The following is a 13,654-nucleotide window of genomic DNA, read 5'->3' on the forward strand; positions in this document are numbered from 1 at the left end:
GTAAACTGCTTGAAAAGTCAATGTAGGACCAGATTCGGTAAACTGTTGCTTTGTTGCTTCTAGCTATCTCCTGTGGAACCAAGCAAAGCTACATATGGGAGCAGCCGTTTGCTGGCTGCAGGTTTAGCTTGTGACAAATGGCAGTGATGACTGCATGGCCAAGATTGAAGGATTTGTGTTCATTTTAAATACGCATTCTGAAAAGAAACTCATTAAAAATCATAGCACTGTGGGGGTCCTGTTGACTGCCAAGAAAAATGAGCTCCTTGAGCAACTCATATGTTTCTTCCCACTGCCAGCCTTGAAAAATCCCTCAGGATTTAGAAGTCAAGCTCAGCTTTCTCCTCCATCATGAGCTGTGACTCCTAGATGCAAGACCTGCCCTTAGTGACATCTTCACAACCCCACTGCACTACCATTTCCCCCTAGGATACCTGTTATCTGTAATGATAACCTTCTTCCCTTCCCAACCCACTCTAAGTAATACTGACATCACTAACAAATACTAATACAGAACTGGAACGAAATTCCTTCTATACTGATTTCCTGAATTGCTGGCTAAAACAAAACGAGTCTGTTCCCAGGTTGCTTATACTAGACATCTAACAGTGTAAAAACTGACCCAGAGAGTTTTTTTAAAAGTGATATGCTGCTGTCAAGAGTGCCAAGCACTAGTTTCCTCCATTTCTCTCCTGAAATGGAGATTGGTCTTGAGCAACCACAGCTGGCCTGTCCATTTGTTGACATAAATGTTAGAAGCTTTATGTGATGACTGCTGGGCTCAGTGACATATGATAAGAACACCAGGGAACATCTACCTGACAGGAGAAAAGAAAATTGGTTTTATAAAATACTTGTGGATAAAATTTCTGTTGAGTTTCTATTGGACTTCTTGCAGCACAAGCAAAAATTGGCCCTTATTGTAAATTGAATAGATGAGGGTGGGTGGAGGTTGATGAAGGATATTACTATTACAGTAAAGATTTTTAAAAAGAATGCTGTAGCAATTAACTCTGAAGTTTCCAATTAGAATATGCAAACTCTCACGTACTTATGAAGAGATCCAAGAGCTAAAACTTGTTGCATGCTCTTACTGCTCTTTAATGACAGAAAACTCTAATCCTTTTTTTCAAAGGAACTTATTTATTGTTCCAATATAAAGGAGACTGGAAACTGCCTCAGATGCTCTAATCATAAAGCCATAACATACTCCATATCTCAGTCTCATGGCTTTTTGCTCCAATTGCTGCTTGCCACTTGCTTCCCTCATTTTCTCCAGTCTCTACTCACCCTTGCCTAGCTCTGCCTCTTTGCTCTGTGCAATGTCATGCGCACGTACACGTGCTTGTGCATGTGTGTGAATCAGTTGTCTACTTGCATAACTCCAAGCTGCATGTCGGTTTAGAGCCTGTGTCACCCTCTTGTGTGCAGGCCACTGCTTTCCTTTACAAACAAGGGCTGAACTCAACATGGAGTTCATGGAGTTCAGGAAGCAATTCAGTTGCATGCTATGCCTGGGAACATTATGAGCTGAAACAACTTTAATCAGAAGCAAAGGAGCCCAATATCCAACCAGGAATTTTAAAGGCTACCTATAATAACCTTTACCTCTTCTATAATCTTTTATTCTTATTTGAAGCCTGCCATATCAATATTTTTTTTTGCTCTACAAAAGAGGAAAAAGAGATGTGAACAGACAAGTATGGGCTCCCCAGGACCACACAGCAGGTCAGCCACTGAGCTGCGAAGGAAGCCTTAGAGTTGTGCTTTTACCTCCTATTATCCCTGTTCTACCCTTCTGTAGTCAATAGGTCAAATATGATGGGCTGTCCTGTACTGAGGGGATACGGAAAACATTAAGTCAAGATAGGGAGATCAGAAAAGAGAGAAATGATACCTTATTGTCTTAAAAGCTAACACAGAGTGACACTACCATCTAGTGGACTACAGGGCTAATCTCAAATGTGTCTACATTGTAGGCACCTGAAAATTAACACTTGAAAACGTTCACAGCAAAGAGAAGATTCCTTTCTCCCCAGCAGTGCAAAGAACAGTGCAGAACCTAACTCCTGCCAAAAAACAGCGAGACCAGCCCGGATATCTAAGCACAGGCCTGTATTGGTAGAGGAAATCGCTGTCTCGGCCCTGGAGATTAGTTCTGTCTAATCCACTGCCAATAGAAGCTGTGTGAGCTTCATGCACCTTGAGATACACCAGAAGGGACTGTTTCTCCTCACCTGTGGATGAAATGATTCTCTTCCAGGTATTTACAGCCGCAGGCAATATCCCTAGCTATGTTCAGCAGGTCCTGCATTGTTAGCGTGGATGGCTGATTCTGGGAAAGGACACACAGAAAACGGTAAGGGAAGAATAGTGGAGTAGAAGTTCAGGCAGGGGATAATCAGAGAGGGGCAGAAGAAGGGAATGGGAGAGACATACGTACAGGGTGGGGGAAAGTTTAAATGAGACAGGAGCGAAGAGGAACATAAGCAGATCAAAGTAAAGAGTTAGCAAATCAGTAAACTCTTATTTAAGCCAAAAACCTTTCAGAAGATTTCACTTCTCCTGAGCACAGTGCATAAGTGCAAGCTGGAGAGAGATTTCTGACCTGGCTTGAATAGCCTAGTAAAAGGGGCGGGAGATAACTATTCTCTACTGGTGTTGGACTTTGTGAAATCAAAAGACAAGCAGGTTTAAAAGGTGAGATGGGAGAGAAAAAGCCCCAGTCACTTTTAAAGAGTGAGTTAATAAATTATCAACAGAAATTAGCACATGAACTCAGAGAGAGAGAAAAGATGCACAAGTGCACATCTCTGCACCAGCAGTCAGCATTCATCAACTTATCTGTTCTTGTGGAATAACAGAGATTACCCTCAGGAGCAGTATGTAAAAAGGGATGCTTCACCACAGGACTCCAGGACTGGTACTAGCCCTTCACCATCTGCACTTCCCTAACTAAGAACAATAAAGAAGTCTTTATCCAGGAGTCCTGCTTATTTTCATCCCATCATTTATTTCCCCATAGGGAAATTTCCTTGGTCTTTCTCCAGGAACTTCTGTATAGCTCTCGGGAAGGGTGGAGAGAAATTACTACACTGCTGATCAAAAGCCCAAGGGGTATCAAATAAATTCTTCTTTTTAAAGCTGCTTTTGTTTCTGGACGCCGTTATCGCTGTAATTTCTCATGCTCAAACCACATAACATACGCTACAGCCATTGAGCACTATTTTTGTTGGCTAGGCAAATTATCGTACAAAGCTCTTGGACATCTGCCAGGGAGAATTATTATAGTTATAAAGTAGGCATTTCTGGAGAGGAAATGAAGAGCAAGGAGGAGAAATAGAACCACAGACTTCCAGACCTTATCTCTGCTCTGGGATCCCTCTGTCAGAAGACTGCGATGGACATGCATTTTCTTTGCAGCCAGGGAAACTTGTCATGAAATACATGAACGATCGGGCTAGTTCTGTTTTCAGAAGAGGTGTACAGGGACATTTTTTTGAGTACTAAGGGGACTTCAACTATTGTATTTGCTATTTGCTAGCATACCAGCAAACATAGCAGCAGGTTTGTTTTCACATGATATTTAAAAAATAACTGTTCTTTACATTACAACTATACGTAATATTCAAATAAGAGTATTTATTATTCTCTGCTGCCCACAGACTTTATCTACTCACAGAAATTGTACCATTTTCACTATAAATGCCAAAAATAAAGATATACAAGCTCCTCCATCTGGGTGCTGTTATATCACTGTAAGTGCATTTAATTAGTATATTTACTCCTGTATGAGGAAGACATTAAGCTTGATCTTTTAACAACATGTTAATACCAGCATAGGAGTATACACACATGAAGCTATATTGTCATAACTGTTTGAGGTGTATGTGTCTGTGGAGGAGAAGCTGTGCAACTGCATCATGTGGTATAGGAGTACATGAGGCATCAGTCAGCCTCCTCCTGCCCCTGTAGGCAGCCAGCATATGCACCTCAATACAACAAGAAATAATGTAGAATCAGGCCTAACTCTTCTTTTTTTTGAAGTCTCCACTCAAGCAGAGATATATAAGTATTTAACAGAGGTGCCCAGGACCACACTGTTAGGAAGCAAGACGACATATCTGGAATCAGCTATTCATTATAAGAACACTGAAACTAATCCAAATATTGACTGTACTTGGTTGGCATCAATATAGTATTAGAAACAGAGATAATTTGCAAAAACCCTCATGACAGCTTTTTATAAAGGTGGTATTTTTTCAAACAAAAATAATCGACTTGGTAACTTCATTTGCATTGATTTAAATCCCTGTCACAGTGCTACATGCAGGCTCAGCTCTTCAACTAGTATAAATTTGTGCATCTCCACATGGTGCTGATGCACACCTGCTGAGGACTTAGTGCTACAAATTCCCATTACAGCATATCAGTGTTATAACTTCAGGTCCTCACACACTATCACAGTGCACAGAAAACAAGGCAGCCATTGAGGAAAGAAAGCCCCTTAATTTGTAGTCCAGTTAACAGAGAACTCTGGAATGGCAGGACAGGATTTTACTCTTTCCTCCTCAGTTACTAATAGACTGGAGTTGACACTGCTTTCATTTTTTCTCACTGACATCTGCTTACGTCAAGCAAACAGACATATGTATGCAGAAGTTTGTAGGAGCTGGGACACATACACAGCCCTGCTTGGCGTCAGTGCCTTTATCCAAATCATAAAAATAATAAAAACAGTTATATTAAAATCAACCACAAGCCTAGCAGGGAAGTTATCTCACCACCCTGGGTCGATTCTGCCGAAGAAAGCTCTTCATATCTCCTCCAGCCATGAGCTCAAGCAGAATGAAGCGAGGCAGCGTCTGTAGGCTAACACCGATGCACTGCACGATATTTTGGTGATTGAACTTACTGAAAGCCAAGATCACAGCAACATGGAAGAGAAAGACAGCATTAGTACCTGGCCAACATCCATCACACTCGCTGTGCCTTGAGCTTTGACAACCTGGATTGAAGCAAATCCTGATGCAATGGAAGTTACCAAACAGATTCCTACTTCAGCCATACCAAAATGCCTCTCTGATTATGACAGCCCCAAGATCCGGGTTACACCTGGCTTTGCCCATGAAAAGCTTTCAACAGAAGTTATGAAAAGCTGAAAGTAAAGCAGAGCCTTCTGTCTGTGAAGAGAGAATTTAATGGACACACTGACTGAAAGATGGGGGTGATGTGAGAGGGAAAAGCAAGCTAAGCACTTCAAATATGGAAATATTATTGGCATTTGTGAAACAAAATCCTGACCAGTGGGGATTTCAATTCAGCATTGGTTGTTTTAAATATACTGCTGTCTAGTTTGGTGGACTCAGTTCAGTATCTAGTCTGCCGAAGAGGGGCTCTGCTAACACCTACTGCAGCAGCTGCTTATGTGATGGCTTTCTGCCTCTTACAAAAGAAAGCCGAGACTGTCAAGAAGGTCAGTAAGACTCAGTCATTAGAAAGCAGCATCTTCCCTTGGATAGTGATTACCTGGATAATACAGGAACTAAAAATAGAAAGGAAGTTATGGAAGAGAATGGGTCATGTGCTACTAAGTGAATCAAAACACTCTAATTGATTGAAATTGCTCTTTAAAAAGACATACATTAGTGTTACCTCCTGTTCAGCTGCCAAAGTTCTGGCAGACTTTAGGAAGCGCCACTATGTCGTGAGAGTCATGCTTTAATAGCAGAAAAACAGCATCTAGGTATGAGCTGGGTCAGGCAATGAGGAGAGGAACTTCATGTTGCACAAATTAAAAATGCGTAAATTCTGATCACTTACGATCAACCCTGACTATACTATGATTTTAAAGTCACCCTTGACTATACTATTGTTTTAAGCTTATGGATTTGGGTTAATGAAGTAAATTCCAAGACTGGAATACTTAAAGTACAGGTGGTGATAGGAATGGCTGTCTGTTATCTTTTCCAGGCAGGTTTTATAGATCTCATAGTTCACTGTCAGAGGGTTGTGCAGATGAGACCTTATAAAGGTTCTGTCACACTTGCAAAGACATCAAAAGCCAGAACACACCTAAGAGAAGGGGCCACACTGGGAAAAGGGCTGTGTTCCATCTGTGCAACCTACACACGCAGGGCCATATTCACTACTTTATCCCTTGAGATTTCAGAGTGTCTCACTCAGCTATTTTTGTGCCAAGAAAGGGTAAAAGCCCAGGCCCTTCACTGCAAAAAGCATTTACTTATGGCAAACAGTTCTACAGATAGGAAAAGCAAAAAGGCTGCAGCATGCTTAGCTACTGCCTGAAAGCCACAATGGGAAAAGCTTTTCACACTTTCTCCTTCTTCAGCTGCCAAACCTGCTCCTATAGAAACTCTTACTTTTATTCAGAAGAGATAATATAGTTGAAGCCCTAGCATCCAAACCTAAAAACTTACCTCCCTGGCACAAAGCCTGTGTTGTACCACCGTGGTGCTGGTCTTGCAGAGGCTGAACTTCTGAGCCAGGTAGCTCAGGTAGCTCTAATCTTTAGCTTTCCTATTGCTTTCCATTTCATCATTGAAAATTTATTTTAGCAAGAGCTTTGGGACATGATTTATACTTAGTAAAAGGGCAATGGGATTCTTTGAAAAGGAACACACTTCAAATGCAGAACGTGTTTGTACAAAAATGTTGTGCCTTTTTACTCCTCTGAACATGACCAGCAGCAGAACCAACCAGCAGAATTTTTTGTTGAGATGGTGTATGGGTTTTGGGTGGGATAGAGTTAATTTTCTTCACAGTAGCTCATATGGTGCTATGTTTTGGATTTGTGATCAAAACACTGTTGATATTGATATTTTGATATTGATCTTTTAGCTATTGCTGAGCAGCGTTTACACAGCATTACGGCTTTTCACACCACCCCGCCAGCGAGTAGGCTAGGGGTGCACAAGAAATTAGGAGTGGACACAGCTGGGACAGCTGACCCCAACTGCCCAAAGGGCTATTCCATACCATATGACATTGTGCTCAGCAATAAAAGCTGGAGGAAGAAGGAGGAAGGGGGGGGTCATTTGGAGTTTGGCATTTGTCTTCCCAAGTAACTGTTACACGTGACGGAGCCCTGCTTTCCTGGAAGTGGCTGAACACCTGCCTGCCCATGGGAAGTAGTGAATGAATTCTTTACGTTGCTTTGCTTACACGCTCAGCTTTTGCTTTACCTATTACGCTGTCTTTATCTCAACCCACGAGTTTTCTTAATCTTGCCCTTCTGATTCTCTTCCCCATCCCACTGCTGTGTGGGGCTGAGCTGCCTACTGGCATTAAACCACAACAGATATGCAACAAAAAGAACCTCAGTTACTTTGTTTGAGATGAACAACTAGCTGAAACCAGTAACTCTTATGCTACTAAAATGCCACCTGGTGAAAAATAAGGCTGGATTTCTTTTCCGAACCTAAGCAAGTGGATTAATAATTCTTACCACATGCATTACTCCTTTTCCCCATGCCCACCATCAATATAAAAACCTTAAACTATACCTGATAATCAATGCTTCCATCAGGAAATCCATCTCATCCTGCTCAGAGCAGACTTCTGGCAGGGTCTGTTGAGAGGTAAAGACAGTGAGGACCATCCCACCAAAGAACTGAGAACATTTAGGTGACCACCAAAGGAAAAAGAAAAAAAAAAAGAATGAGCACGTAACATGTGAATGACTTCAGGAACCTACGAGGAGGGCCTCACCTTTTCAGTGCCCAATTTATTGGACTGCACGTGACCCATTTGGTAGCTAAAGTTAGAACAGGAAAACGGTGACCTACTTGGAGATTTTGTGTGTGTATTTAACTATATGCAGTGTTCTGGAGCAAAATAGCTTCAGGTACACATCAAGCAAGGCATTAGCTGGGGAATTACAGATCTAGTAAGCACTTTAAAAGGGCAGGTGTTAATTTATTCTCCCTTTTCTATATGTCCACATTGCAGCACATGCTTCCATGTCGTATGACACATAGTCACACGATTTAAATAATTGTGTCATGTGGCCTTATAGCTTTCCCTCCTGCCAGCAGATTTGGACCGCATCTGCCACTGATAAACATGAACTGAGAGCGCAGGCAGCAGTACCAGCAGTGCCTGCTACTGTGCCCACTATTTTAACATTACGGGATGGTTTGGCCACAGCTGTGTGTAGTGCCTGCTGCCAAACTGCACGCAGAGAGGTGGGACGTTTACTGCTCAGCATGGTGAGGCTGGCATGGAAACGATTCTTGTCATCAGCAGCGTGGGATACAGAAGACAGGGTTGCATTTTGCTGCTCAAATAAGTGATTGCTTCATACAGGACAATGAAGATGATCTATTAAATTAGTGGAATACCCACAGACAATATGTGGAGTATGTTGCAAATACGTTTTTTAATTTCTTCCCAGTCTGCACCTGCTTCTTCTGCAAAGTCAGATCAGGACTGATACACTCCGTCATGGAGCAAGGTGAACAAGGCCACAGCTTGGGCCCCATGGACACTCTACCAGTTTCCAGCCGGGGAGAAGAACAGCCTTTTGATGATGTTCAGGGTGTTCGTTTTACAGGGAACTGCATGAACAAGTGGGCAGGTGGACAGACAGGGCCCTAACAAGTAGCCATCATTGCTGAGACTTGCGAAACTGGTGACATCCTCACCGGATTATCCCAACTGAACAACATGCTGATCTACTTTTGTTTGCCACTGTGCTGTGGTGCTTCCTCCGGTCTGTACTGTGAAGCTGGGTTGGGCCATTACAACTGCTTGCTAGTGTCTGCTCTAGGTTTTGATTCACATTCATTCAGGGGCACAGGGAAGTTCATAACAAAATGCCATAAGCATGATGCTTTCACTTTTTTTTTTTTTTTTAAAGAGGGTTTTGAAAGACAGGACGAGTAACAATAGGACTTTTTATTAATGAAATTACATTTTGGGCTGAACTCATAGAAGTAGATTTGGTTCTCTGAGTCACAAGCTTATAAAAGAACAAAAGCAGGCTATGAGCATCCTTAATTTCAGCACTGAGTAACTGACAAATCCTGAGGCAACAGCAGTAATTTCACAGAAAACCAGCCTGTTATATCTTGCCATTAGTGACATGAAAATTAGTATATCACAGAATATATATTCATAGCAGCATATTTAACACTGCAATACTAAAAGACTACCTGAAAGTTTCACATATGGTAGACAAACATAACTCTCAGTATAAAGGGAATGTAACTGAGAAAAAATACAAATTTTTAAATATGGTAATGTCATGTGAAAAACTTAGGAGAAGGTACTCAAAACCACTGAAATGCAGAAGCAATAATATGTAAGTATTACCAGAAATGTTTACTGTTTGCTGTCACACAAATGTTTCACACTAATATTTGCCAGGGCTTTCTTTTCTTTATACAAGATTTAGAAATCCCCTTCTAGTCCATAATGCCCCCAAAATGTCTGTTTGTTGCTATTTTTTTCCCCTTAAGTTTCTTTTTTTCTTGGCTACTCAGATCTATAAAAATCATTGTGGCAGAAAAGCCATTGTGGCAAATTCTCTGCTGGGGTGAACTGATGGTTCTACATTGATTTCAAGGGAGCTATATTTATTTATGTTGACAGAGAATTTGTTATTTTATTTTAACGAATCATATTATGCAGTCTCCAGGTGACTAATTCACACAAGTTCCCATCTGAGGACATTGATTCTATCTCTCCTGAGCAACGGGAATGGAGCTTACAAAAGAGATTGCCCTTTTTAGATTCTCCTCCTAGTTAGATCACAACTTACAGCCATTAGGCATGCAGCAAACAAGACAGATGCTTTACTTTCAACCTGCTGCTAGTGCCATACAGCTTAAAAATCAAAGTTTATAATTCCTGGATGCAGCAATGTGTGGAAACCTGCATCACACACGTGCATATGTCCTTATGCACGTGATGAACGTTAATCTCCAACTGGAATAGTAATAAGGAAATATGGCTCTCATGGGTAATTATTGTTGTATAAGAAATTTGTGGGTACTGACCTTGATAGCTACTTGAAGAGGGTTGGGATCCCCTGCAATGCCTACCACAGTTCCCTCATAAACCTCACCAAATGCACCATGTCCTAGTGCCCTGGAAGAAAAAAAGAGAGAGCAAATGTTACTATGCCCCTGGATCCAGCATTGGCTGAGCTCTTCTCTTCATCCAGTCCAAGAATAGGAATAGAACCTGCTGTAAGAGATGGAATCAACAACAGAGTTTTGTTTTCACTTCAAAGCCTCTGAAAATAACTTCTCAGTATTTTCTGTCACTGTCACTAAAGCAGGGAGGTTGGATCCTTAATAGTTCTGAACAAATAAAGCAGCCTGCTCAATCCTAGGGCCCTATCACCAAGTATGGCAACAGCAAGGCAAGAAAGAACTGGAGAACAGAATAAGGTAGCTGCAAGCTGTCTTCAGGAGATGGTGTGAGACAGGACATAAGAATGATCAAGTTTTTCCTTATAAAGTTTACATAACTTTGATCATCTGGATGGTATGGAGCTGAAGAGCAACCTAGCGTGCATTTCCTTGTGACAGGAAATTTCCTTGTGACAGGAAATGCTGGAAAAGAAATACTGCTACAGATTTGGAAGGGAGTTACTGCCAGGTGGCAGGTGTAATCCAGGACATCATATAAAACCACAGAGGTGAAATATCCTATGCTTTGTGTAGGAACATAGAACAGGAGACTCATGAACTTATACTTCTGCTTGAGAACTTTATGGAATCAAAATAACTTCGAGAACATAGTAAGTGTCACATCTGTCGTATTTTGGCTGGCTTGGACTAGGTGCTTTCCACTTAGTCAGACAGGTGGCCCTCGTTTTCTTGTCCCAGATACTTGATGATGAGTAAAACAAGCCTATGAGCCCTACCTGTGCCTTTGCTTCAGGCTGCCTTTCCTGTCCTGTGCCAGAGAGCAACCCCTGCTGCAAGCCTTACCGAAGCAGAGAGATGTTCTTCCGTGGGATCTCCTTCAGCTCGCTTAGAGTGGCGGCCTTCCCTGCGAAGCAGTAGTTGGGGTTGTAATCTGTCATGATGGCTGATGTGCGGATTTTGCTCAATTTATATTCTGGGCTCTGCAGTCGTGCTCTGGCTCCTTCGAGCTGCTGCTTCTTAAGGTGATAAACTGGGGGTGGGGAGACAAATAAAAATGCACAAACAAGATCAACACCTGGAGAGAAAAGACAATGCTGGCCACACAGAACAGAAAGAAACCAACTCCATAATTATAAATGCTGAAGAAGTATCTTTAGCTCACCAGTATCACACTCTTCTGCATGCTCTGTAGTGATTTAATATTGGATAAACAAACAGTCTTATTCCTGCAGAGTCCTAATCACCTGGGAGCAACTTAGGTTTCCTCTGCTTCCGTACATTGGCTGAGGAAAGGCTGCTCCACAAGACATCTTGCTGGCATCGAGTCCCAAAGAGCATACCATCTCCCTGAATTAATTATAAGTTTAATTGCAGGCTGTGACTTCAGCCTATATAGCAGTAGCTGCTAAAGAAATGCCTGCTAAAAGGGCTTTGCAAGCTCTTTTCTCTGTAGCAAATACCAGAAAAGAGCAGTTCTTGCCCTTTGGGATTATGCTTGTGCCTAACTGTGGGGTGGTGGTGTTTCCTATGACTTCTTTCTCCCTGTCCCTCTCATCTATTTGGGAGACCACAACACTCTGGCTCCAATTATTAAAAGTAGTAGCATGTGGTTTGATGGTCTCCTTTTGTCTAATTTAACTGGGAAAACCCAAGTCAAAGGGTGATAAGGAGTAAGTGTTTCTTACTGATAGATAGGCTGCCACAAGTGAGGATCATTCCAAGCACCACAATCACAGCCACCACAGCTAGAAGGAGTGGGAGAGGAAGGTGTCCCTCTGGGATAAGACTCTGGGGCACTGGAAAAAGACAAAAATAGAGGTGCATTAATCAGAAAACAATCGGAGCTGCTGTAAAGCATCCCTCTCAAGGTTGTTCCTATTTCAGAAAACAATACAGAGATCATGGCCAGACCATCTTAGAAAAATTACAGCAAATCCCTCTACAGTTCTGAGGTTGAAAAAATACCTAAATCATTTTAAAAACATTGTGAAGATAGAAAACTAACTGATAAAACACAGACTGCTTATCCATTCTTCAGTTTTTTATTAAGGGGTAACACCACTGCTCCCAAGTTGAAACTCTACAGTCTTGATGCTTTGGAGTTGCAAGAGTCTGTGTCAGGAAATAACAGTGAATACCAGGCATCAGCTGAACAGGCACAGTGGGAAACTGCTGTGGAAGGAAGTAATTTGTGGCTTAAATAACTCAGCAGTAGGTGGTATGTTATACCGGAGAGGTATTTATGCTTAAATATTTGATACACTGTGCCCATTCAGGAAATTGACACTGTGTCTCTTTACAGATATTTTACCTTTTACCTAATATAAACCTGAATTTTGGACATGTTGATAGGGATGCAGCTCAGCGTGTAAGGAAGGGACATCAGGAATTTTCAGTCATATGTTTGACTGACATTTCTTATAACATTGTGTTCACTGGAGCCACCAGCTGTAACTTGGGGATTTGACCACCAAAAAAGCCAGGAGGAGAGATGATACAAAGAATACAGACATTATCCAATGAGGATAAAACTCCACATCTTACCAGTGCAGGTGACGTTGTCGTTGGCTAGCACAGCCCCCATCTCACATTGGCAGACTGGCAGGTTGGTATCAGGGTCCCGCTTACAGTTGTCTGAATGGCAGTGGCTGCAGTTAAGATAGATCTGAACCTCCACCTCACCATGACTCTCCATGGCTGAATGAGGAACCAGACACAACAGGCAGGTTTAGTTTAGCTTTTCCCCATCCTGTTCCAGTAAGGAAAAAAACAGAGCAGGTACCTACAACTTCTCTCCTTCTCTGCAGCAAGGCAGATAGTCCAACACAGTGTGGACACGTGTCAGAAACCGTAGGGGGGAAGAAGAGATTGGGTCCCTCAAGCAAACAGAGAGGTCTTGAAGTGAATTGACCTGGAAATGTCTGAGACTGAGGATGTGCAGTTGAACTTGATGACTGCTGTCTCTCCTGGCTTAGCGGTTGAGAGGAAAAAGGTCCCAGAGCATTATAGATATATTTAAAGAAATGACCACAGCTGAAGATCTGGCCTGCATAGTGAAATATGCTTGAATGAAATCCATAAAAAGCAAAGACAGGAGGAGAGGGAGCAGGAAAGAGTAAATAGAGAGGAAGAAGGAAAAAGGAGGAAGAAAAGGACTAAGAGGAACAAGAAGTGGTATATTGTACCTGCCAGGGGATGCAAGAAGATCTCTCCAATGGGGTTCACAAAAGAGATGCCATCCTGGCCACCACCTGTGATATCATCATTATCAGAGGCATGCCCCCCTGGGGAAAGAAGAGTATGGAGAGCTGATCAGTGCTGCATGCTGCAAAAATGTGATGCCTCTGAAGGGCTGCATTCATTCCTGGCTCTTCTCACCTGGGGTCACTCTGCAACCTTCCAGGAATATATTAATATGTATAGTGTCCTTGATGGATAAACGCTCATTTGACCCAGTAAAGCCAGCACGAAGGCTAATGAAGTGACTTATTCCAGTGTAGGTTTCTCAGTTCAGCAAGGTAAAAATATATTTG

The 13,654-nt window shown here is 42.1% G+C and overlaps 1 protein-coding gene across 3 annotated transcripts in view; it reads right to left on the reverse strand.

The window, feature by feature from the left end:
* Positions 1-13,654, reverse strand: part of LTK (leukocyte receptor tyrosine kinase) — a 97,310-nt gene that overhangs the window by 5,294 nt on the left and 78,362 nt on the right. For all 3 annotated transcript variants that reach the window (XM_072865546.1, XM_072865547.1, XM_072865548.1), the window contains 8 exons: positions 13,307-13,405; positions 12,666-12,818; positions 11,807-11,917; positions 10,965-11,151; positions 10,023-10,113; positions 7,527-7,591; positions 4,785-4,914; positions 2,238-2,335 (listed from right to left, as the gene is read on the reverse strand). In XM_072865546.1, coding sequence (XP_072721647.1) covers positions 2,238-2,335; positions 4,785-4,914; positions 7,527-7,591; positions 10,023-10,113; positions 10,965-11,151; positions 11,807-11,917; positions 12,666-12,818; positions 13,307-13,405 — 934 coding nt within the window. The remainder of the gene's footprint in view (positions 1-2,237; positions 2,336-4,784; positions 4,915-7,526; positions 7,592-10,022; positions 10,114-10,964; positions 11,152-11,806; positions 11,918-12,665; positions 12,819-13,306; positions 13,406-13,654) is intronic.

This window comes from Ciconia boyciana, chromosome 6 (assembly GCF_034638445.1).
Source record: "Ciconia boyciana chromosome 6, ASM3463844v1, whole genome shotgun sequence".
Taxonomy (NCBI): domain Eukaryota; kingdom Metazoa; phylum Chordata; class Aves; order Ciconiiformes; family Ciconiidae; genus Ciconia; species Ciconia boyciana.